This window comes from Lepidochelys kempii, chromosome 3 (assembly GCF_965140265.1).
Source record: "Lepidochelys kempii isolate rLepKem1 chromosome 3, rLepKem1.hap2, whole genome shotgun sequence".
In the NCBI taxonomy this organism is placed as follows: Eukaryota; Metazoa; Chordata; order Testudines; family Cheloniidae; genus Lepidochelys; species Lepidochelys kempii.
In genome coordinates this window covers 17659622-17685531 of record NC_133258.1, presented here as the reverse complement: position 1 = coordinate 17685531, position 25910 = coordinate 17659622, and the positions used below count along the sequence as shown (strand labels likewise).

General features: G+C 44.0%; 1 protein-coding gene across 1 annotated transcript in view; it reads left to right on the top strand.

The window, feature by feature from the left end:
- The window catches only part of FKBP1B (FKBP prolyl isomerase 1B), a 46487-nt gene that overhangs the window by 18493 nt on the left and 2084 nt on the right, over window positions 1–25910 (top strand). Inside the window, exon 3 of the mRNA XM_073335094.1 lies at window positions 23699–23811. Coding sequence (XP_073191195.1) covers window positions 23699–23811 — 113 coding nt within the window. The remainder of the gene's footprint in view (window positions 1–23698; window positions 23812–25910) is intronic.

The following is a 25910-nucleotide window of genomic DNA, read 5'->3' as shown; positions in this document are numbered from 1 at the left end:
TGCCGGCTGACCCTGCTCCTCCACAGGCCGGAGGACTTAGGGCCGCCCCCCCCCTTTTTTCCCCCTCCGGCAGTGCTCCTCCTGCCGTGCCCCCCAATCTATCATCTTGCGCACCCCACTTTGGAGACCACTGTCCTAACCCAGTCACTTAGCTTATCTATTTAAGTCTTCCCATTTGTAAAATGGGTATAATAATCTTCTGAAGCTTCACAGAAAGTGTTTATAAAGCTTCATTAATGTTTGTAATGCTTTTTGAGTGCCTCTGATGGAAGGCATTAAGTACAAAGAATTGCTACATTGTGATATGGGAAAGGATGTGTACTCCTTTAGGATGGGGAAAGAAAAAGCAAAGAGAAATAACATTCTTTGTAAACTTATTTATTTCAGTGAAAAATCATGGACATAAGAGCTGTGACTGTATATGTAAATATTTACAGACATTTTGAGGTGACTGGAGTCACTCAAAATTTAGCTAAACCACAAAAGAATGACTATTAAATGATCAGATTCTAAATTGTATTGAAAGGATAGATTCAACCAGACAGGAGGGAACACTACATTAGAAACCAAAGAGAATATTATTTATATCTGAAGAAAGACATGATGTGCAGGCTGACAGTTGTAGGAAGGTCTGAGATTTTCTTGTTTAAATTGAGTCTGAAAAAGACTTATAACCCTTCACTAATATCCTCCAGCAGACCTGGGAATTGCTGCTGGATGAGAATACAGTTTGAGGAATGTTTATTAGAATTGTCCAAAACTCATCCATTTTAGCTCCCAGTTTGTCAGAGATTTGACTCATGCTTTCGTACAGAAAGAGTGAAATTTCATCTGTCCTCCCCCTCTGAGTTTCATTTTGTATGGATTCAAAACCTCTCTAAGCAACACTTGAGCAAAAATGATGTGGTTTGCCTGGTTCCAAGTAGATTGATCATTAGCAACTGCGTGGAAGGAGAGAGATGGCTTCAAACTTGCCACAGAATTGATCTCAACGATGGGCAAACATTTTAACAAATGGGCTGAATTTTGGCTTGTTAACTCAGGGTTATAATGAAGAACTCATATAGCTCTAATGTTTATGTTAATGTTTTGGTAAAAGAGCGCCTCTAGGAAAAAGTACCAGGACACTAACTGGACCAGGACACAATCTGTGTAGCTCCTACTACCGTTAGTAGTCCTTGCATGAGTTACATGCCTTGAGAATCTTTTGACTTCGGTGCCGAATTGGCCTACTTGACTTCATAGAAACATAAAAGGAAGAGCAACTCTGTCTGCAGGTGGTATCATGGCTCTGGATTCTTATTTTAAGCACTGATGTTTAGTTAATCCAGCAAGTTCCAAGTTCTATTTTAGACTTGCCGTATTCCTAGAAAATGTATTGGACATAGTACATAGGAGATAAGTTGTTGAGTAATTGGTCCTAATGTTGCCATCAGGTTTGGGATATTTGTGAGGCTGTACTGTGAAGCTGATACATATTTCCGCCAACTGCTCCCCCACCCCCATTCCCTTTCCAAAGGGACAGCCCATACATTTCACACTGTGAAGTATTTTCATATATCTGTGCCAGGCCGAAATTAGGTTCCAAAGGTGCTGACATGTAAATAATTACTCATGAGATTAAGTGCCTAGTGGTGCAGGAAGTTGTCCTTTTTCCTGCGTTATTAGAATCATACAGTATTGAACAGGTGCAGCTGTCACACATGTAATCATTGTGACAGTAGAACAATGGAAAGAGGCAAACTTGCCAAAGGGAATGAGGTGGAATATTTCTGATTTGAGATAAATCTCTCCTTCTCACCTTCCTGGCCTCTGAAATCTCATGGGAATGAGCCACCCTCGGGCTCCTGCCACTACAGGTTCTAATCCGTTTGTTGTGGTAAATAATTTGAGAAAAGTGTTTCCTTTGTTAGCTCCTTTTCAGTATTTTAGATTGTTGTGGCAAGAGTCACCAGCTGGTGCTATTACATATAGGCTCTCACAACTTCTTTTTCTAAGTGTTACTCCTGAGGGAATTCTGCACCAAAACATTAAAAATTCTGTGCACAATATTTTAAAATTCTGCAAATTTTATTTGTCAAATAAATGAGGAGGCTCTAGCATGGCAGTAGGGCCAGGCCACTGGCTGCACGGAGGTGGGAGATCATTCTGTAGCCCCCTGATTTCTTCTTGAGTGAGAAACTAACTACAAAGCCCTGAAATCTACTACCACTCAGCAGGATGGACACAATATTTTCCCTCAACAAAACTGTACATTTCCAATAGTATTAAAGTAGCATATTAATATCTTTTGCCATCTATGAAAAATTGCTATGACTATTTAAGATGTTTACAGATAATGTTCTCTAATTATAAAGAATAAACTGTACATTAAAAATCACATCTAGTGCATGAGTTTATTAACTTCCCAACTTCTCATTCATCTTAACAGCTCTTTGACTGACCTTTGTCATAATAGAAAAGAGGAAGGATTTTTTCGTTTAATTTTTTTTTGCAATTAACATATTGTATACCTATGTATTGTTGACTTTGAGTGAGATTTTCAAAAGCATCTACGCCCAGATCCTCCGGTCTAAAATAGAACTTGGATGAATTAATTGCCATTGAGTAAAATAAGTGTCTGAGTACTGGCGTTTACTATTTTATCATAATTAGCTCAATTTATCTTAGTCTATGCCTCTGGTCCACAATAGAAGTTTTACCACTGCCTTCTGTGGAAGCAGGATTTGGGTTTATGGAAAATAGGTCTTGTCAAATTAACTTGGTATCACATCCTCTTTGAATGGCCTTTTCTTCAAGAAAAGCAATCCTAGGTTTTCCAGCTCTTTCATAGATTAAGAGATCTTAAAGCTAGAAGGACCATTAGGTCATCTAGTCTGACCTCCTGTAAATCACAGGCCATAGAATGTGGCCCAGTTAACCCTGGTGCTTCATTCATATAAGTTCATTCCTGTGGGTTACCTTTCCTGTTGTGCTTCTGTAGATCTTTTCTACATCCTTCCTATATAGGCATGGATGAGAACCAAAACCCTAATTCCAAACACCCATGAGAACTCTCTTCTCTTTAGAACTACTTTCTGTCCCTATAATGGGTCAGATCAAACCTCTGGATCTGCACACCCATGCAAAGCTCTGATGCAAATTTTGCAGGTTAGCTCATCTCTGTACCTCATTATGCTACCAGAAATTGGAAACAGAAACCTGTATGGGTCCAACAATCACCTAGTCCTGTGTGGTGCTGAGTGTCCTCAACCCCAGCGGGAGCTGACTTCAGTGGAATCTGAGGGCCCTCAACATTTTGCAGGACGTGAGCCATATGAGGAAGCCATACAGAGTACTAGAAGTATTTATGTTCACTTGCAGTCTGTTGCCCAGCTTGCATCTGAATTGGTCGCCTCTTCTGGTAAGAAGTAATTAGAGCATAATTAAAAATGCAGCTAACAAAGTACTTCTCAGAACGGCCAACTCCGCAAAGCAATATCACATTTTTCATTGAAGTCATTTTCCTTGCTAAGCCCAGGGGTCATAATTGTGTTTCTTACATTGCTTTGGCTGATGTAATTTTATTGAATGATGCTTTTTTTGCATTGTTACATAAAAATAGCTCCTGTTTTTCTTATTGCTTTTACATTTGCTTTGGTTTCCTGGGATTTCCTTCCCTTCTCCCCTGCCTCACCATTGCTTTAGAGATTTATACACAGAGATGTTGGAATTATTATTATTTATGTATGGTATTACCACAATGCTAATGTAACCGTAAACTCCTTTAGCAAATCCAAAGGCCAAATGATATTTATACAATTGCTCTAAAGATGCCTAAAAAGCCTAAATAATAAGCAATTTACTACATCCAAACAGTAACAAAATTTTTATAGGCATTTGATCAAGATATTTACAAACGGCCTAACTCTCTGGGTGTTTAGACCCATCTTGGTTGGCTCCAGTGTGGTCAGGCAGGTACTAGCAATGAATCCTTTAAGAGTTCACTTTTTTATATCCTTTAACAAACAAGTGATGTCATTGCCAATTATCAACTTCAGCTAAACACCAGAGACTGTGCACCCCTTACTTCCAGTCTTAATCCAGCTAAGATTTACAACCTCCTTTCTCCCCAAGGCCTTTCCTCTCTATCTCGTCCCCTCCTTTCTGGCCATCAGTTTTTCTCTTGCACCTGCGTCCACAAAGGCCCTGATTTTTGAGATAACACTGGTATAGGGGGTGGAAAGGTCCATGTTGGTTCCTTCTAAGACAAATTGTCTTTGTCTTATTTAAAACCATCTGCAGTCATCCTATCAGAGGCCTTCTTTTTAAAAACTTCCCCTTTATTTCATTAGTTGTTCTTTGAACCACACATCCTCTCTACTTCATTCTTTCTGGTCTTATAACTCATTTTCATTATTTTATTTGCTAGTTAGGGCCTTTTTTTATAACAGATATTTCTTTAACCAAACTTAGGCTAACTTTAAAATTCTCTAATTTGATATTTATTCTACAAAGAGCCATCCTGAAGTCCTTATTCGCATTGTGTTTACTTAAGCAAACATCCATTGAATGCACTTGAGTAAGGACTGCAGAATTTAGCCCATTGAGCAAAATCCTGCATTTGGATGTCCAGTGAGTCACGCTTGATATCAGTGGGAATTCTGCATACAGAAGGAATGCAGAAGAGAAAACATCGTCTTGTGGTTAAAGTTCGGGCTCAGAAGTTGGGATACCGGAGTTCTAACCCTGGTTCTGCTTCAGATTAATTGTTACTCCTAGAGGAATACTGCACAGCGCCCATGCACAGAATTTATGTCCCCCGCAGATTTCTTTGCTTCCCTGCAAAAAAAATGACTTTCTGATGGGGAAGCAAAGGGAAGCCACAAGAGTTGGTCATGTGACCCCTCTTCCCCCACCCCAGCAGTATGTTTTGGGTCCCCAGGGCAGCAGGCAGAGAGGTAAATCGCTGTGGGGCAGAGAGGTAAATTTACTGGCCTGTTTCTCTGGAAGACATTTTAAAAAAGAAGTTCAAAGGAATTTTCTGAACTGTTCTGCATCATCCGTTTAGTGCAGGCACAGTGAGTTCTAATGTTACTGTAGCAGTTGCTGTTTTCAGTAGCTAATTTTAGCGGAGGGAAGCAGTGTCGTACCTTCAGCCCCGCTTTCCAGCAGTATTGCTTCATGTCCACGATGGTGGGGTGCTTCCAGATGGAGTGTGCTTGTTCGTATGGGCTGCTTACTGCACACACGTCGGTGCCATATCCTGGTATGGGAAAATCATACACTGGTAAACAGCATTAATAGTTTATTCTGGTTCAAGGATAGTTGTGGATGTGAACAATAAAAAAGCCGCTATGGATAGAACACTCAGAAGTTCACCAGAGAGTTATGAAACTAAATGGTCACAACTGAAAAATGTTACAGCCGCTAAAATTGATGATCATTCAGGATTTATATAGCTGGTAATGCAGGACACTACTTGGGGCCAAATCCTCAGGGCAGCTGAGCACTTGTGTATTGACTTCAGTGGGAAATATAGGTACTGAGTACCTCAGCACCTCTGCAGTTTTAATCCCATATATATGAGAACACGTGGAGGTACAGTGTTATAGCCAGTGTCTGGATATTTATGTCAGGAGTTTCCCACACGCTCATTAATATATAAATTGTAAACCACAGCACTGAAGATCATCCGATTTGTACAGTATACACTTATCAGTAGAACCCATGCATAAAAACACAGCTTTATTGTATTGACTGTATGGAGGATTTGTGTATGTTTGTGTTTTTGTATTTTTTTTCATTGTGTATATATATTCTGTAGAAGGATTAGCCTCTGTGTAAGAAAAACTGTATGTTATACACAGGCTTATGAGACACAAGCACATTCTAGCACCTGGAGAAGTACTGTAGTTTCAAAGACAGAATCAGCCCTCAAAACTGTTAGATTAGTTGTCAAGATACAGCCAAGTCATGTGACCAGGGGAATGGAAGGGAAATTCAGTGAGTAAATGATAACAAGTCAAGGGAGTGAGAAAAGCCCCATGACCTCTGCTTGCACCAGCTGTAATCCTGAAATTCTTCGTTGGTGATAATCCCCACTGGCTCATGTCCTGTCTGGGCTCAGGCTGGTCAACCAAAGGCTGAAAATATTTCACTGGGGAACAAAAACATTAAATACAATGAAAGGAATGAAACGCTCACCTTAGAATTAAAATCTGAGAAGGATTCAGTTTGGCTTATCAAGTGTAATGCCCCCACAGATTGGAGCGCAGTTCACAGACTCATCATTTAATGGGAAACAGATCGGCATATTCGAACATACATTAGACAAGTAAAAATAAACACGCATATCTAGAGTCCACCATACACCTTTCCTGGAGTCCACTGATCAGATCGTAGTTCCTCATGCTTAGCCTGAACTTGGGCAGAACGGAGCCCTGATCAGAAGAGTGCCCCTCATATACTGACCGGGACATGTGAATTAGTGTTCAGCAACTACACAGCCAGGATCCCTCTTCTCCCCTCCAGGCAGCCAGAACCGGGTGTGGGGGGAGACAAGGGAGAGAAGACATGGAGTTATACAGGTAAGAAGACACTTGAGGGAACTTTGCAATGCAATGTGTGAGTCACACAAAGCCAACATTGCAGTGGGTGGTCAAGACATTTGCCTGTGTTTGTTTTGCGACCTTCAGCAGGGCCATCCAGTGATAGGGTGACCAGATTTCCCGATTTTATAGTCACAGTCCTGATATTTGGGTCTTTGTCTTATATAGGTGCCTATTACCCTCCACCTGCTGTCCCGATTTTTCACACTTGCTGTCGGGTCACCCAAAGTTTCTCTCTAGCTCTCCAAGGCTGAATGATACTGCTGTACAAAGTAACTTTAAAAAAAAATCAATAAAATGTTTTAGCAAAAAGAAAAGATGAATATAAAATTATTCACTCGTACATAATGAGCTGGATCAGAGTTCAAGGTAACTTTATTAGAGCTCAGGACAACTTTATAAACTTTATATGAGACATTAAAGATTTTCCTTATTTAGCCTCACAGTAACGGACTTTTTATTTTGTCATGATCTCTTATATAAGTGTTTTGCTGAGTATTCCTATAATGTTCTACTTATCTGATCCTATGCCGATCTGTTTTTGTAGGTGTGTTGTGTTGTTTTAAGTGATTCTAAAGCTTCCAGGAAAAATGTTTTGCCTTTGATTTGATGCCACCGAGGGCAGCTATTTGTTTCAGGGTCCTTATTACTAAAGACATGCTACTGCAGTGATCAGACAATGGCAGTCCATGGACTTCAGATGTAAAGTATCTTAACAAAGCCACTGGCTGTGAAGATCCTCCCCAGCACCTCCCCTTCAATTGTCTTTATCGGAATTGGTCCTATCTGGTTTTGTGTATATGGTAACAAAAGTAATTCCTGGTAAGAGTTTAAGAATTAGCAACTTTTAATCACAATAAAACAAAAATTATAAATGATCATTTGCTTGTTTCCATTTCGTGTAGATTTAAGGCAAAATTCTGCTCTCAGACTCATTTGACAGGTAATCCCTAGGCACTATTTCCACACATTATTCTGCTTTCCATCTATTCATAGCACCCTCATTATCTCGTCTGTAGGGAGAGGAGAATATTACTGTTATATTATCACAACAGTATCCCAGGGCCTCATTGTGTGAAATTCTGAACAAATAGATAATAGGAGAAAGTCCTGGTCTCAGAGAGAGGAGAAGAATGGAGGAGACAAGGTTGCAGTTGAATATATACAAATATTAATATACATTTGCTTTTTATTTTTCAAATTATATTCTCATAACTAAATAACATGAGAGCCAACAAGCTCCATCTGCCTCATAGCCTAGTCATCTATTTCTTATAGGTGTCATGGCTGATTTCTGGTAGGTGTTATGGCTGAGATGGGTCTTGGAGAGGGATTTGAAAGAGAGGGTATTGGCCTCACAGACCAGTTCTGAGAGAGAGAGAGAGTATTCAGTGCACCGCACTTTAGAGTGAAGAACTGCTGTGTGTCTGAGAAAATAGTTTTGTCCCGTGTTTGCTTTGAAAACTTTGCTTTCCGCTGGCAGCCCTGCACATTTCCTTGATGTGGAAATGCTGGTACTACAGTATGTACAGCATGAGCATGCAGCAGTTAATACCTCCCTTGGGAAGAGGAGGACTGGGCAGTACAGTATGTGTGAAAAGACATCTTGTCCTGGTGGTATCGTGACTTTGTGACTGAGTCATTCCATCCTGTCTGATGCCACTGCAGACCCCAGTCACTTCAGTGATGTAAGCCAACACGAGCCAGCGTTATATTAAGCACCTAGGGCAGTCGCCCAGCTTTTCCCCTTTTGTCTCTCCCCACTTTAGGTCTGTAAATATTTGTACTGTCTGCATCTATTGTTGGCACAGAGGCACCAGAAGAAAGTTCTCTTAAGCCTTTCTTTCAATCCTTGGCTGTGTGCCAGGGAAAGTTAAACCCAAACATGTCAGCCTCTCACTGTCCCTGGCGGATTCTTTTTTCAGTAATAAATGATGTCTGTCTTCAAGACAGGAATTTCCTGAGGGCAGGTTGGTGCTTCCTGAGGGCAACTTTCTGTCATACTGGTTTAATAGCATGTGCCAGCACAGTAAGCACCAGAACAGATTTTTCCCCCCCATTTGCACATACATCCTGTTTGCATCTTGGTACTTTTCCTCTGTCAAGTAAGGGCCGGAGGGGTGAGAGGGTGCGGGGGGCATATGTTTCTACAGTTAATCCATTTGCTCTGTGAGTCAGAGTCTCCTCATGTGCTGTTTGCTGTTGGTAGCAGACCTGCCAAATTTCCCAATATGAAGGAGTTAATGTGAATGTCACCTACTGGCCAATTGGCACGTAGTCTCATGAAGCTTCCCTGTTGCTGCCCCCCTCAAAATTCACATCTCTGCAGTTATTTACAAGCAACCAAAAATGAAGCTGTATAACATAGATGTGTCAAGGAGGCAGCCCTGCCTCCGATGCTTTATTGTGGCAGTGTCTCAGGACTGTGTATGAGCATTTCTAGCCGTACAGACTCAAACCTGATTGAGTACTCAGACTTGAGTCAAATGGTTTTGGTGAACTAACACAAACACAACAAACCCACGTAAACTAAATCTCCCTGGGGGTTGCTCTGAATTTGGGGTCTGTATGAACGCATAAAATAATTCATTATCATAATGAAACCAGCGAGGTTCATTGCCCTAACTGCCCTCAAAAGACCTCAGCCTCCCTTCCCACCAAATTAATCTTTATTTGCCTACAATGGCATGTCTAGTGTCCTACAAGCCCACTTCCTCCTGAAGTCTGTGAGAGGGGGCCATCTTGCATCTGGGATATGACTTTAGCAATGTCAACTGATGAAACATCACTATTTTAATGCTTCATGTACGGATCTTGTCTCCTTAACAAAAATTCATCTAGATAGATGTGGTATATTGAATAGTCTGTCTTTAAAGTGTTATATGGAAGAGTCTGGAGATGTGTCATGTCATCTCCCTCCCTTTTCAGAAGCCTACTGATGCCAGGACCAATGAAGGAAGAATTTGGATCCAGCTGAACCGCAGCGCGCTCATGTTGTTTGCTTCTGTTATTAATCCAGAGTTATAGTTTAAAACATACACTACTGTGTCCTTCTTTAGTGATCCTTCCAGAGTTCCTGAGCTCTGGGTTCTGCAGAACACTTGCAGACTGCAGCCCGCAGCTAGTCAGCCACATGAGAGAACATGACATGGTATGAGAGGTGGGCTATGTTAATTTGTATGTTGCAAGAAGAGCAGGTTTTCTTTTCATTTGGCAAGTGCAGAAACAAATGGAAATAGCAAGGAATCAGACAGTAGGTGCAGGGAGCCAGGATCTCATGATCTGGGTTCTAGGCAATCAGGCCTGGTGGTTGGAGCAGTGGATGAGAACAGGTGCCAAGGATGGAAGCCAGACACAGAGTCAGGACTTGGTCAAAGGCATCGCTGAAACCGGAATCTGGGGACAGGCCATAGGTCAGAGTCCATACAAGCCAAATCAGGATCATAGAGTCCAAAAGCAGGCCAAAGGTCGAAGCCAGGTTGGAGTCAGTCTAAGGGTCTGGGGGTCAGGAGGTGGGTGCAGGGCTGGAGTGGGTAAGGAACAGGGCTGGAGAAGAGTTGGAATAGGGCATGGAGAAGGCAGGAGTGAGCTGGAACAAGGCTCAGATGAGGCTGGGGCAAGGACAGGTAACACACTGAGGCAGCAGGAGGCTTCCTAGCCGAGTGGTGCTGTTGCACTGACTAACTTGTGGCTCTGGCGGTGAGAGTGACCTGTGCCTGGGGATCATCTCACCTGGGCTCTGCCCCAGGATAGGTTGCTGCGGAATGCCTGAGAGATGAGTCGCTGCAGGCTTGGCTGCAGATATGAGTCATTGTAGCTGAGGGACCAGCCCTGGCCTGGCTATGGGATCGCCTCACACAAGGAGTCTGTGAACATGTATGAGAAGTGAAAGTGGAATGTCAGAATTAAAGGGGAAAATTAGACTACATCCTAAGATTCACAGCTGAGATAGTCACAATTATATGGATCAGTGCAAGTTTCCCCCAGTATTGGGCCAGATTCTTGGCATAGCTCTATTGACTGCGGTAACGCTACACTAGTTTACCTCAGCTGAGAATCTGGCCTGTTCTTTTCAGATAGTAATGTGGGAGACAACTGGAAGAGATTGGAGCAACACTTCCTAATCTTTATGAAGGCTTCTTGAGTAGATAAAAAAGGAGAGGATTTAAAAGGAGCAGTCCTGCTTCAAAGTGTTTAACACATTAGCAGAGCAAGCAGGGGACAATGAACCAATTCTGAATGAGATCTGAACAATGTTTAGGAATTCTTGTAACCCTAAAAATGCAAACAGCATAGATTCTGGCATCATTCCTACCTCGAAGCACTTGGGATTGATAAGAAAGCAACAGAACTGAGAGGGAGAGCTGAAGACCGGGAATTTGTTAGCATTGTAACTGAAAGACGCAAATGAAGATAACGCAAAACATTGAAATGCTTGTATAGGGCTATTAAACAAAATTAGGGCTCAGGATAATATGCCCAGATGAGAATCTGTACAAGCAAACGGAATATGTCTCAGACTCAAAGCCTATGCCGTGGTTAAAAACGCGCTGTGACGTTGTCGCACTTGGAAACACACCTGACTCTCCTCAGATGTCACAGCAACGGATCTACCTCAGAGAAGGGATGCAAATCTGTGGCTGGAATAGACTGTCAGTCTGCACTCTTTCTAGGGACAGTGTTGAGATAACCAAAGTCCCAGAGCTGATCCAGCAGAAGCTTGATATTTGACTCCGTATGTAAGGAGGTTTCCTATAAAATTCAGACTCGTTACTGGGACTGAGGCTAATATTATCCCAGCATGTATTTCAACACAGATTCTGGGTCCAGTCTGCGTATGACAGCCTAATTTTATACTAGTAACGTGGTGTCTCTAGGACAGAATCTAAAAGATAAATCACCTTCATAGCAGCAACAGCCAAGGACAATTTTTTTACTATTAAAATGTCTAACAACTATTGGGTAAAAAAGCTGGCACTGATCTCAACCTAATTCAAAGAACTGGAACTGTACGCATCTATGCGCACACCATCAAAGAAGAACCAGTGTTGCCAAAGTATAAGAAAAGGCAAGACCCCTTATATATGTCAGAGGAAGGTATATCCATCCAGCACGGGGCTGGCTACACACTCACTGTGCTTAGGGTTTGAGCCCCCATGATCATTTGTCATTACTGTCGTTTCTAGCAGAAAGCTCCATAATGCGATGCCCTTTCTCCTGTCTCCCAGGGTTAGGCATGATTTTCTCAATTGCTTTTTGGTTATGTAAACCCCCACAAGATAAAATGGCACTTCAGGGGATTTTAGGGATGGCTGAATTTCTAGTATAATACATCCCAAGTGAAGCAACTTTGATGGATCCCCTGAGAAAGTTGCTACAGGATGACATAATCTGGCAGTGGGCACCATAACAAGACAAGACACTGCAGCAACTGAAAATGACAGCCTGCAATGCACCACTAGTTGGATTCTGTGATCCTAACAAGCAGCTCACTATTCAAACAGATGCATCTAAAGACTGTTTAGGAGCCTGTTCACTGCAAGAGGAAGTTATTGTGCCTATATTATGTAACAGAGGCCGAAAACATTATACCCAAATTGAAAAAGAACTATTGCATTTCCCACCAAAAAATGCCATTCCGTACCTAACAAGGTGCTTGTGACAAGGTCCTCTTCCCCGGCCTCCAAAGGTCCCACTGCACTACCCACAGTCTCTGTTATACAGTTTAATTGTCCAAACTGAGGTTAAATCAATAAAAACACAGTTCCCTGGGCTCCAGCTCTTAGGAGTTTCCCCTCTTTATTTCTTAGGTCCCATCTACTGCTCCTCCCAGGGGACTCAGGCAGACCTTACTCAACTGGGCTACCTATTCCCAGGGAGCAGGTAGTGAGAGCCCCATGTCTACTCTCACTGCCTCTTCCTGATTCACCCAGGCTCCCCCTCACCTGGTCTCTCTGGCTCTAAGCCCAGGTGCCCTATTTTAAAGCTCAACTGGGATCAGCTGATCACTCACAGAGGCACTAACCTTGTTCCTTCTTAAAGGGCCAGTGTCACCCTGTGACAGTGCTGAAATCCAAGTGCAATCTGATCATAGAATCGTAGGACTGGAAGGGACATTGAGAGATCATCTGTCCAGTCCCCTGCACTCATGGCAGGACTAAGTATTATCTAGACCATCTTTGACAGGTGTTTGTCTAACCTGCTCTTAAATTTGATCTCCAATAATGGAGATTCCACAACCTCCCTAGGCAATTTATTCCAGTGCTTACCCACCCTGACAGTTAGGAACCTAACCTAAACTTCTCTTGCTGCAATTTTAGCCCATTGCTTCTTGTTCTACCCACAGAGGTTAAGAAGAACAATTTTTCTCTCTCCTCCTTGTAACAACCTTTTATGTACTTGAAAACTGTTATCATGTCCCCTCTCAGTCCTCTCTTTTCCAGACTAAACAAACCCATTTTTTTCAATCTTCCCTCATAGGTCATGTTTTCTAGACCTTTAATAATTTTTGTTGTTCTTCTCTGGACTTTCTCCAATTTGTCCATTTCCTGAAATACTCCAGTTGAGGCCTAATCTGCGCGGAGTAGAACAGAAGAATTACTTCTTGTGTCTTGCTTAGAACACTCCTGCTAGTACATCCCAGAGTGATGTTTGCTTTTTTTGCAACAGTGTTACACTGTTGACTCATATTTAGCTTGTGGTCCATATAACCTCCAGATCCCTTTCCTCAGCACTCCTTCCTAGGCAGTCATTTCCCATTTTGTATGTGTGCAACTGATTGTTCCTTCCTAAGTGGAGTACTTTGCATTTGTCCTTATTGAATTTAATTTACTTCAGACCATCATAAATCACTTGAGACCATATTCTTTAAACCCCTTGGGAAACCCCTTGAAATTCCTGCAAGGTAATAGCACATGCTACTTCAACTACAGAGAGATGATCTGAAAGTTATACACACGATTGGTAAAGAAATGCTGATTTCAGAACACACAATCTAAGGCTGTAGCCAGCAATCTACAGAATCAGATTCTGAACTCTTTGAAGAGAAAGCTGTTTATGATACTGATGTCACCTTGATATTAAGTATGGGGATGCTACACAGATCACAAGACACATTAAAAGACACTCATCTGCAAGCCTTGGAAAAACGTGTATACAATGGTTGGCCATGGAAGGAGGAGACGAGTCAGTCCTAAACTAAAGCCATATTGGGCTTTGAAACACATGATTGCCTCACAGTCAGGGCTATTAATAACAGGTGACAGAATAAATATTCCTCAAAAACATGAGGCAATAGTTTTTATATGAAGCACAGCAGGGCCGGGCATGCAAGGAACAGATTCACAAGCCAGTCAGATAATGTACTGCCTGAGAGTGGCCCAACACATAATGGTACTTACCGAAGTATGCAATGTATGTTAAGAACACAGGGCAGCCAATCTGAATCATTATGGCCTCACTAGATTCCTAAGACATCAGTGCACAAAATAGTTGCAGGTATCTTTGCCTTCAGCAAACATTTGTGATGACATTAATGATGTAGCACACGCAGCGGTTGTCATATTTATAACTCCAGGTATTCCAAGGAGTTACTGAATGATCACATTCCGTTTGTAAGCAAAGAAATGGGTCATGTTGCAAGATCTTGCCGACTTGCACTCACATTCCAATCCAAGATCTCTGCATGGCCTGGCAGAGAGAACCATTCGAACAAAGAAATCGGTGTTTAACAGAATGACTGCATCAGGTAAAGTCCCACACTCAGCTCTTTTCAAGTGTGTAATGGAGTGCTCCCAAACACAGCCCTGATGCTGAGAACAAATCTTCCCTCATGTATGTCGCTGGACCCTAACACCACAAAGAAAGCTCTTGCCTTACTGAAGCCATTGCAAAACAGGTGGAAAAAACACACTGAGCAGACAACCATACTCCTACCTGTCTTCCAGCTCAGAGATACAGTCTGCCTGGAAACCTCACTAGGCTGGCTACCAGGAAAAATAGTAGATAAATATATTAAGAGCCCCATTCATGCCATGTCAAGCATGCAAGCAGAAAGCAGAAGGCATCTCTGACCCTGGTCAAGCTACATCAGTAAAGGATACAATGCAGACACCTGCAATGGAGGGATGAACTCAACACACTTTCCTAGTATCAGAGACAGCCTCTAAATTCTCAGACCCCATCACCTCAAGGCACAGCACTCATATCACAAGCTGTGATAGGCAAATTTACTAGGAATGGATGGATTACTAGGAGCCTTAGAGACAGGGACTTGTAGGAGAGCTCTTCACAGCAATTGTGTTTGGATACAGAGAGAGCCTATGATAAGGAGTGAGCTCCATTGGGTCACATGTTAACAACCTCGGTCTAAGGCAGATGAAGATAAAGTTGTAAGCAGTTATCGATGCTGCAACAGATGGTATGTGTCAAGTCTGGTGATAACAATATTGTTTGTTATATAGTGGTGCTTATTGCTTTGGGAGGGAGGGGCTTTAAAGTGAGAGAAACAGACAAGACGTTCTTGGACCATGTTCTCTGAAAGAACATGTATGCTGAAATATTCTCTTCATTTACAGTACATAGTGATTTCATGAGAACCAGGCAGACAAGTGTGTTGATTTTTCTCGCGATTTTGCTTTTCTTTACTTTGGAGAGTAACTTCCACAGAAAATACTTTAATTCAGTCTAATCAGTGAACAACAATCATAATGAATCTCTTAACTTCATTTATTGCTCATAAATAGTACTGGCTTGGAGACTGAAGCCCTCTATTTGTCTATAGAATAGGTATAGCACATGCAGTGGCAATGCAAGCTTTCCTGCACAGCATACCTCCCCCCTGTCCCAGAAGACCTCCAGGGATGAAAGGGTAGATCAGACTCAATCCTTAGCTTCTCTAATGAGATGACCGACAAGAGTGCTGACTGTGTGGTGACCTTTATCATGTGGACGCTTGGGAACTGAGATCACCAACTTGCTTCATACAGGACACCAGACAACCTTCAAATGGTAATCACTTTCAGTCTCTACTAATCTGGGGTGATAAAAACCAGTGACCTATCAGTGAAAGACTCTGTGGTCCATAACCAGTCCTGTGAGTGATGCAGAATTTTCCCATCCCTCCATATTTTCATTTAATGTCACCATCCATAAATTGTTTGTTTAGGAGCCTGAAGTCTTCCTAATGCTGTGTTGTTCCGGTTGTTTGTGCAGTGCCTTCCCGTTGTTCCTGTTGAGGTCACTCGCAACATGTGTTTGTTTCTGTTTTCCCCTCTTATGCCACCAAGATATTTGCTGTGATTTTGTCTTTGTTGTTTGTACCTGCTATTACTTCCATTGATAGTGTCTAAATTGAATTCCCATTCAAATGCCCTTTGTTTCAAATGATGCTAAGGATGATAGTATTTAGTTTTGCTTTGAAAGATCGTACAGATTGTTCACGTTTTATTTCTATTGAAGTCAATGGAGCTTTATCTGGCTAAACAATGCAGGGTCACCTCTATGTTATGTCAATCACAGCTCAACTTTGGATTTAAAGAGCTCCTGAAAATAGGTGTTGGGGTCTCTTGTACACATAACACCTATTACTTCCGATCCAGTGTGGGTCACAATGTTTGTCCTTAAATGTGATCAGAGGGATTTTGTAGACTGAGTCTTTACTAATTCACATTACACCTCTGATAATTAAACATGTCTTGCCTTTGATTTTCATAAAAAAGAAGCTTACAAGAAGTGGAAGGTTGGACATATGACCAGGGAAGAGTATAAAAATATTGCTCGGGCATGTAGGAATGTTATCAGGAGGGCCAAATCGCACCTGGAGCTGCAGCTAGCCAGAGATGTCAAGAGTAACAAGAAGGGTTTCTTCAGGTATGTTGGCAACAAGAAGAAAGCCAAGGAATGTGTGGGCCCCTTACTGAATGAGGGAGGCAACCTAGTGACAGAGGATGTGGAAAAAGCTAATGTACTCAATGCTTTTTTTGCCTCTGTTTTCACTAACAAGGTCAGCTCCCAGACTGCTGCGCTGGGCATCACAAAATGTGGAAGAGATGGCCAGCCCTCTGTGGAGATAGAGGCGGTTAGGGACTATTTAGAAAAGCTGGACGTGCACAAGTCCATGGGGCCGGACGAGTTGCATCCGAGAGTGCTGAAGGAATTGGCGGCTGTGATTGCAGAGCCACTGGCCATTATCTTTGAAAACTCGTGGCGAACCGGGGAAGTCCCGGATGACTGGAAAAAGGCTAATGTAGTGCCAATCTTTAAAAAAGGGAAGAAGGAGGATCCTGGGAACTACAGGCCAGTCAGCCTCACCTCAGTCCCTGGAAAAATCATGGAGCAGGTCCTCAAAGAATCAATCCTGAAGCACTTGCATGAGAGGAAAGTGATCAGGAACAGCCAGCATGGATTCACCAAGGGAAGGTCATGCCTGACTAATCTAATCACCTTTTATGATGAGATTACTGGTTCTGTGGATGAAGGGAAAGCAGTGGATGTATTGTTTCTTGACTTTAGCAAAGCTTTTGACACGGTCTCCCATAGTATTCTTGTCAGCAAGTTAAGGAAGTATGGGCTGGATGAATGCACTATAAGGTGGGTAGAAAGCTGGCTAAATTGTCGGGCTCAACGGGTAGTGATCAATGGCTCCATGTCTAGTTGGCAGCCAGTATCAAGTGGAGTGCCCCAAGGGTCGGTCCTGGGGCCGGTTTTATTCAATATCTTCATAAATGATCTGGAGGATGGTGTGGATTGCACTCTCAGCAAATTTGCGGATGATACTAAACTGGGAGGAGTGGTAGATACGCTGGAGGGGAGGGATAGGATACAGAAGGACCTAGACCAATTGGAAGATTGGGCCAAAAGGAATCTGATGAGGTTCAATAAGGATAAGTGCAGGGTCCTGCACTTAGGACGGAAGAACCCAATGCACAGCTACAGACTAGGGACCGAATGGCTAGGCAGGAGTTCTGCAGAAAAGGACCTAGGGGTGACAGTGGACGAGAAGCTGGATATGAGTCAGCAGTGTGCCCTTGTTGCCAAGAAGGCCAATGGCATTTTGGGATGTATAAGTAGGGGCATAGCGAGCAGATCGAGGGACGTGATCATTCCCCTCTATTCGACATTGGTGAGGCCTCATCTGGAGTACTGTGTCCAGTTTTGGGCCCCACACTTCAAGAAGGATGTAGTAAATTGGAGAGAGTCCAGCGAAGGGCAACAAAAATGATTAGGGGACTGGAACACATGAGTTATGAGGAGAGGCTGAGGGAGCTGGGATTGTTTAGCCTGCAGAAGAGAAGAATGAGGGGGGATTTGATAGCTGCTTTCAACTACCTGAAAGGGGGTTCCAAAGAGGATGGCTCTAGACTGTTCTCAATGGTAGCAGATGACAGAACGAGGAGTAATGGTCTCAAGTTGCAGTGGGGGAGGTTTAGATTGGATATTAGGAAAAACTTTTTCACTAAGAGGGTGGTGAAACACTGGAATGCGTTACCTAGGGAGGTGGTAGAATCTCCTTCCTTAGAGGTTTTTAAGGTCAGGCTTGACAAAGCCCTGGCTGGGATGATTTAACTGGGAATTGGTCCTGCTTTGAGCAGGGGGTTGGACTAGATGACCTTCTGGGGTCCCTTCCAACCCTGATATTCTATGATTCTATGATTTTCAGTAACCTGTAGGAAACACTGAAACATGGTAAAGTTATTTATATTATATATTTTGATTATTCTTTAATTTTTTTAAAGATGGTTTTATAGTAAATTTTGTAATTCTCCTTTTTCTTTTGGATTCAAACACTTCCACATTAAAGGGACATGATCAAGATAAAAAAATCAATTTCAAATAAAATGTTCTCAAGCAAACATTTCTATTCATAGTGAGCCAAAGTTTCAAAAATTGTCTCGGTTTGTACCCGTGCAGTTTTGGCCACACGGTCTCTTGCATGTACTATTTTTGAGCACTCTGACATATGTGCACAGATGATATCATTAGAAATATGAGCCCCATTTGTGTGCACAACCGGAGGGCAAATTTCCTAACTGAGATGTAGTCGTATGTGGAAAAGTCCTCCTAGGAAGTGTTGGAAGCTCTGTTGCTTGGGATCTTTAGGCTAGTCAAAACACTGGCGAATGGACTATAGGGAACAGCCCTGTATTATCTGGGACTGGGTGATCCAACAAGTCTTTTCTATCTCTAGATTTTATGAATCTCCAAAGGGAATTACCGAGGCTGGATGGAAGCCCCTTTACAAATTTGTCCCTCCTTAAATTTGGGACCCAAACTACCCAACACTTTGCCCCTAAAATGTTTATTTTTCATTCTCTTTGCTTGTGATCTCATGGTTAGTCTAGAAGAATCTGTGTGGCTTGTTAAGAACGTGAAAACAGAAACAAGCACTTTGAAATTCCTGTTGTTCTTCAGAGAGCCTCCTGTCTAATGTCCTGCAGAGCTGTGCCGGGGTCCCATGTGTCAAGATAGCAGCTGCCACTTTTCCCCGAGTTAGTCTGATAAGATCATAGAATCAAAAGTTACAGCTGGAGAAGACCTATTTATAACAACAATCAGTGCTGCTACAGCCTCTTTCAACTGAAGTTCTGAAGGCACTTTAGAAGCATTACTCAATTAAGCATCCCTGGACCCCTGAGTTAGGGTAAACCTCATAATTAATACTGTTATTCCTGGTCGTGCCACCAATTCACTGTCTGACGTTGGTCAAGTCAGTAATCCCCGTTTTATAGAAGGGTAAACTGAGGTTTGGTTACTTGATCAAGGTCCCACAGGTAGTTGGTGGCAGAACCACATCATTAAGACTCTCAGTCCCCTGCTTTGATCAGAGTCCCACACAATTCCATCTCCTTGCAGGATCGTTCCCTACAGAATACTCTCTAGGGCTTGGTTCACTTTAATTTTAGATGACTTTAAGCCAGTTCCTTAGCTGGTGTAAATCTGCTGAAGTCAGTGGAGCTGAGCCCGTTTACACCAGCTGAAGATCTGGCCGTTTACCAGCAGCAACAGGGATTGAGTTAAACCTGGTCAAAATGGCATAAGGAGATTGTCTCAGCTGGCAGTATTTCAGCACGTAGTCTGAGAGTTTACTGGCAGAGGGATATTTATAACACTGGTGGTGTTTGTACTGGAGCACACAAAGCACCGTTTACATTGAAAACAAGATTGGGAAACACTAGTCTGTATGAAAGCAGACTTGTTCCTAGCTTCTGGGAAGGATAAATTATACACAGTTTAACAGATTTTCACCTTTGATCCGTATAACCCATATTTTTAAAAAAGAGGATAGATTTTGTAACGATCTGGAAAAATAACAGACTCTGACTTAGTCGCACTTGGGGACGTTGGAGCCAATGACAAAGAGAGGGGATGAGGATGTACTTATGTGCAGTCATCCAGCAGGATGACACCTCTGACCATAAAATGCTGATGATATTGTGTATACTTTGTTAATAAACCCTTGGCAGGGTTCACACAAAGGCTGGAGTTAACATTTATCACGTATTATTTATAGAGTGCTGTCAGTATGCACATTACAGTGCAATAAGTGATGTCTGAACAGGTCCCCAAACAGACAGTCTGAAGGACCTGAGGCAGAATGATCTAGAAGAATAAGTTTGGGATGCAAATCAGGAAGTCCTGAGTTTTAAATCACACTCTGCTTGTGACCCACTGGGTAGGCTTAGGGAGGTAACTTAGGTATGTCTGCGCTGCAATAAAAGACCCGCAACATGGTTGCAGCTGGCCCAGGTCAGCTGATTTGGACTCGCAGGGCTTGGGCTCCAGGACTATAAAATTGCAGTGTAGATGTTCGGGCTCAGGCTGGAGCCCAAGTTCTGAAACCCTGCAAGACAGATGGGGTGGGAGAAGAGGAGGTCTCAGAGACCAGGCTCCAGCTTGAACCAGAATGTCTGCACTGCAATTTTATGGTCCCACAGCCCGAGCCCTGCAAGCCCAAGTCAGCTGACCTGGTCTCTGAGACTCGGTGCTCTCTTTTTTTATTGGAGTATAAACATACCCTGAGGGTATGTCTGCACTGTACACTAACCCCTCTGACTCAGGTCTGAGCCCAAGCCTTCCTTCTGTCCACGCACAAATCAGTCTGACTCAGGTCAGCAAGCACTCATGACCTGGGTCCTAGGAACCTGCTAGCAGACTGGGTCAGAGCCTGAGTCCTGCTGTGACTTGGGTCTAGACCCTGTCATTTTACAGTATGGTTGCAGTTACAGTTGGGTCAAGCTGCAGACCCAAGTCATAAGGTCTGCACAGTGCAGTATGGACGTGTTAGCATGGCTGTGAGACCTGGGTCCAGCAATTGTAAGCCCAGGTTTACAAAGAAATGTGGATGCTCAAGTGTGGGTTTGGAAACACTGAGTCCACAAGCCCAAGTCCCACTGACCCGGATTTACAATGCATTGTAGACATACCCTTAATGTCTCTGTCCACCCTTGACCAGGCTATTAGGGCCTTACGTAAAAGCGGTGATCTATTTCACCCTTCTGCACTGGAAACTGTAGGTATTTGTGCTGAAGTGAGGCTAGGGTTGTCAGTTTTGGTTGGATGTATTCCTGGAGATTTCATCACATGACATAATCTTTAATTAAAGATTAATCTTTAATTCCTGGAGACTCCAGGCCAATCCTGGAGAGTTGGCAACCTTAAGTGAGGCACCATGAAGTCCTGTGTGCTCTAATCTCATTGGTGCCAGTGATATCATGTCTTATTTTCCAACATGAAATCTGTGACTGGAGGAGATGGTGTGTTAGTAACTTTCAGGACAGATGTGGCAATTTCCTGCAATATCTTTGTGGAGATCTTGCTGTATTAAGTTTATGTATCATTGTGGGCCAGGGATTGTATGTAATACCATGGGAGAGGATGACCTCAGCTCCTCCAGGAACTAAGAACAATGGGGCAGGGTTGGGGTGTGATTAGGAAAATTCACTCAGGTTGTAGCACTTCCAGAGAAGTACCATCCAATGGAGAGGTACACATATATTAGTTCAAACTGGATTCTCCAGAGGCCAACAGACAAAGAAAGGGCTTTTGGATAAATAGCCTGAGTTTAAACTGACTCAGGGCCTTCTTTCTTATCCAGCAAACAGACAGGACTTTCTGTCAAAGGGGAGCCCTGTTCCTTCCTGGGAAAGATTGGCAGGGCTTTGGCCTAGTGAGGCTCCATAAGACTGGTGGGTGACCTTTGGTAAGCTGTTAGCATGTGCATAGGAACTTGTATTGTTTTTTATATGTTTGTTTTCTCTGTAAGGTTCACCTTAAGAATAAATGGGCTTGCTTAGAAAGAGCTGTATGGTAATTCATAACTGCTGGTGATGGCATGGCTCATAGCCTTAGAAGAGAGAGCAAAGCGTTGAGGCTTGCCTGTTTGGCAGTCTGACTTGCTGGTGTTATTACAGTGTAGGCAGGGAACTGTGCAGCCTGGAAAAGCTCCCAGTCAGGAGGGACAGGTCTCTCCTCCAGACAGTTGACAGCTGAAGAGCTGGGAGCCTAGAGTGGGTGACCTTGAGGGACCACAAAGTGGGAATACAACTGCAGTTACCCTGAACTTGGGTTACCCTTGGTTACCCTGAACCCTGAACTGTGACAGTAAGTGCCTCACATTCAGGTTTAAATCAGACATCTAACATCAACAAGGTACTTTAATGGACAGGCTGTGTGGTTTAGGACAGAAGTTTTCCAGCTATGGGGCGTGCCATAAAGCAGGAAGTGTGAAGTGTGAGTGTGTGCCAGCAGAGGTATCAATTGCCTGTCTTTTGGTCCAGGTGTAGTGCTGCCATAGTGGTCTGGAGTGTCGTTCGAGCACCTGAAATCCAGGATGGCACTCACGCCTGACTGATACCTGCTGCACTATGGGACCCCTGGCTGCCACTTGGAATGTTGTGCTCTAGCCCCCCAACCTCCTGGACTACTGAGCTGCCACTTGTCTCTGGGCAGCAGCGCTGGGCTAATTGAGTGTACCAGAAAGAGAACCTTTCCACCACCGCTGGTCTCAGCTGCTGGCAGTCCCACCTTGGCTCCAGCTCCCCCAGCCCTGGGGACCACCACAGTGGTGGCCAGTCCTAGCTACTGGCTTTGCACCCACATCCTGCTGCACCGGACCTACATGGAGCTCACAGTGCTGGTGAACTGGTGATTGCCATGCTCTGACTCCCCTGCTTTGCCCCCTGCCCTGGAACTCCACTGACCCCACCTGTGGGGCACCTGCACTAAAGAAGGGCCCCACTCCCTGCCTGTGAGCCCGGCACCCATGAGCCCATCTCCTCATCCCAGGGCCTGTGAGAACTGGGGATGGGGACAAGGTGTCGAATGCTACTACTTTGTGGAAACAAGCTCACTCCCTCCACTGATAAGATAGGAGTGGTGGCTACTGACACAACTGGTAATTGTTTGGTGATATGAATTCCCACAACGTCTGGGCAGTGTTATTTAGCTGTGCTATGTGTGGGCTTTGAACAGAACTGTGACCTAATGCAGGAGGTGCTTTATGGCTTTATTATAACTCTATTGCTCAAAGCCCTTCTACTTTATTACTCGTATTCTGTGGAGTGTGGGATGTTCGGTTCCTTGTGTTGCCTTTGGAAGCTATGGGGAGGTGCAATTGCTTTTGTTTCATAGCTTAGGGAGGCTCGCTATGACAACATTTGAAAACCCCCGCGCTAGGGATGAGGTCATTGGACTGGGTGACAGGAGATCTGGGCTCTTATCTTAGATCTGCCACAGATTCACACTCTGACCTTGGGCAAATGGCTTCCCCACTCTGTGCCTCTGTTTCCTGCCCACTCTTTGTCCTTTTGGCTATTTAGCTTGTAAGCAGGTATGTTTGTACAGTGCACAACTGGGGCCCCCGTCTTGGTTGGGGTTTCTACCTGCTACACAATACAAATCATTACAGTATAGTTCTACAATCAGTTACTTCCTGTTAGAACCTGTGATGCCTCTGCATGAGGTTCTCTTGCCTTATAAACCTTGGATTAGCCTTTTTTTTTAAAGGAAATATATGATTGATCTGACCAAGACATCAGTCATCACTCCATCCCCTCAGCACTTACCTTCAAGCTTATTTGGGACTGAAATCATTTGTGTTGTTTTGGCAGGGATGCTACAGAATGGAAAGAAGTTTGATTCCTCCAGAGACCGAAACAAGCCTTTCAGGTTCAAGATCGGCAGACAAGAAGTCATTAAAGGATTTGAGGAAGGAGCTGCACAGGTACAGAAGGATGATGCTGGCTGAATTTCAAATTAGCTGGAGTGCATGCCGGCATGTTCAGTACAATAATGATGGTTTAACATCGGGGTAGGCAAGTCAAAATCACAGTCTATAAGCCTGGGTGGTTTTTCTGATGGTGGGATGCATACTAATATAATATTTCTTAGTCCTCCATTGATTAGCCTAATTGGGATGGCCAGAACTCGGGGGTTGATCATGATGGCGAGGCTTTGCACATGCTTCTCCAGGTGGGCTGTGGAGGATGGAATCCTCTCCTGTCTGTAGATCACTCAGCATCCACAACCACCTGAGCTCCCCCTCTACAAGGTCAGCGGAGGGTTGGCTTATAGATCCACCTCGTCAGTGCAACCCACCCATCCCCTACAATGATCCAGCATGGTAGTGTGTCATGGAGCAGCGTCCGTGCAGTTGCACAGAAGAAGGCCAGTCCTGCTGCATTTGATGCCTCCCACTGAATTTGACCCTCACTGAATAGGATACTGAACTGCACTGTTAAGTCCCTATGACATTCCACTCATGACTGCACAATTTAAAGTTCAATGATGAATGTTAAACCAAGGGCAAGGAAAAGGAGGCTGCCCTCAAATCATTAAGGCTTCAGTGTCTGTAGACTGCATGGTCGTCCCTCTCTGTCAGTCTCTGAGGGAGGCCACGCCTCCTCGATGTTGCATACCTGTAAAGGTGCTCAAAGGGGGTTAGCTTCACCTAGTGCTCCGTCCTCTGGACGGGCAGAACAGTACAGCAGTCTTTGAGCCCCAGGCCCAGTCAGGGTGGGGCAGCAAAGCAATGAGTGGGCTCTTGCCTGCAATCTGCGCAGTCTATGAGACCCAGTAGGGGTGAGCACTGTAAAGTCTAGATGCTCAGGTAAGGGTGAGCACCCAGAGAGTCTAGGGGCTCACTCAAGGCTGAACATCAATAACAGTCTATGGGGCTCAGACAGGGTTGCCTGAGGAGTGCAGGCCTCCTAGTCTAAGGATGGGGAGTAGTGCCACCCCAGGGGTGCGGTGGCAGGGGGGACGCAGGCCCACCCAACTCTACCACACCCCAGCTCAGGGCCCTAATAGTGGCGCAGTGGTCTGCCACTGGGTCAGTGGGGATCCGCCCACAACACACTGACCTTGTATCAGGCCAGCTCCCAACCAGACTGTTGCCTGGTTTCCCTTGGGTGTATCTGCATCTGTCGTCTTGGAGAGCTCTGGCCAGTCCTCAGGAGGCAGCCCTGGCAGCTCCTCTGCAGGCTCCAGCAGCAGGCAGGACGCATCCGAGCCCACTTCCCCTTCTGTCCCGCCCTTCCACTTGCAGCAGGACGGACATGGCTCTCCTGGTTCAGCCCACCATGGGGGTGTGTTGTGGTCTCTCCCTGTCACTCTCTGAGGGAGGCCATGCCTCCTCGCTACAGTGTCATCCCAATAAAACCCCAAATGCCATCTATTTTAATCTAATGCATATTTCCCATAGGCACTTAGCTGTAGTGCTACTCTATGCAAAGAGAGAAGCTGAGCTGTGTTTGATATACAGAGCTAACAAGGCCAGGGTGCAAAGTCACTGCAACTGCACATTTCTGGGTCCCAAAGCTCAGACTGGATGAAGGTTTTGCTCGGAGCTTGTTACTAATGCATAAAACGAGGTGGGGGAAAAGGGCAAATAAGAAACAATCCAGATGCTAGTACAATCCTACTACTGTGCTGTTTCAGATATGAATGGACAAGAATCCGGTTCCTAACCACATTATGCCCAGCTCTTGAATCATAAATGCTTTGAGGGTACGAGTTCATTCTAGGAATCCCAGAGTATTTTTAAGACTGTTCAGTTCCTCCCCACCATTCAAGTTGCATTCCTTATTAATAGTAGTAAAATGTATTATTTGTATTATGGTAGAACCTAGAGATGAGATCAGGATCCCCCTGTACCAGGCTCTGTACAAACATAGAATAAGCAATGGTCCCTGAAGAACTAACTAGACCAGCGGTTCTCAAACTGTGGTTCACAACCCCATGTTAATGGGGTACCCAGGGCTGGCTTACACTTGCTGGGGCCTGGGGCTGAAGCTGAAGCCCGAGCACCACTGCCTGGAGCTG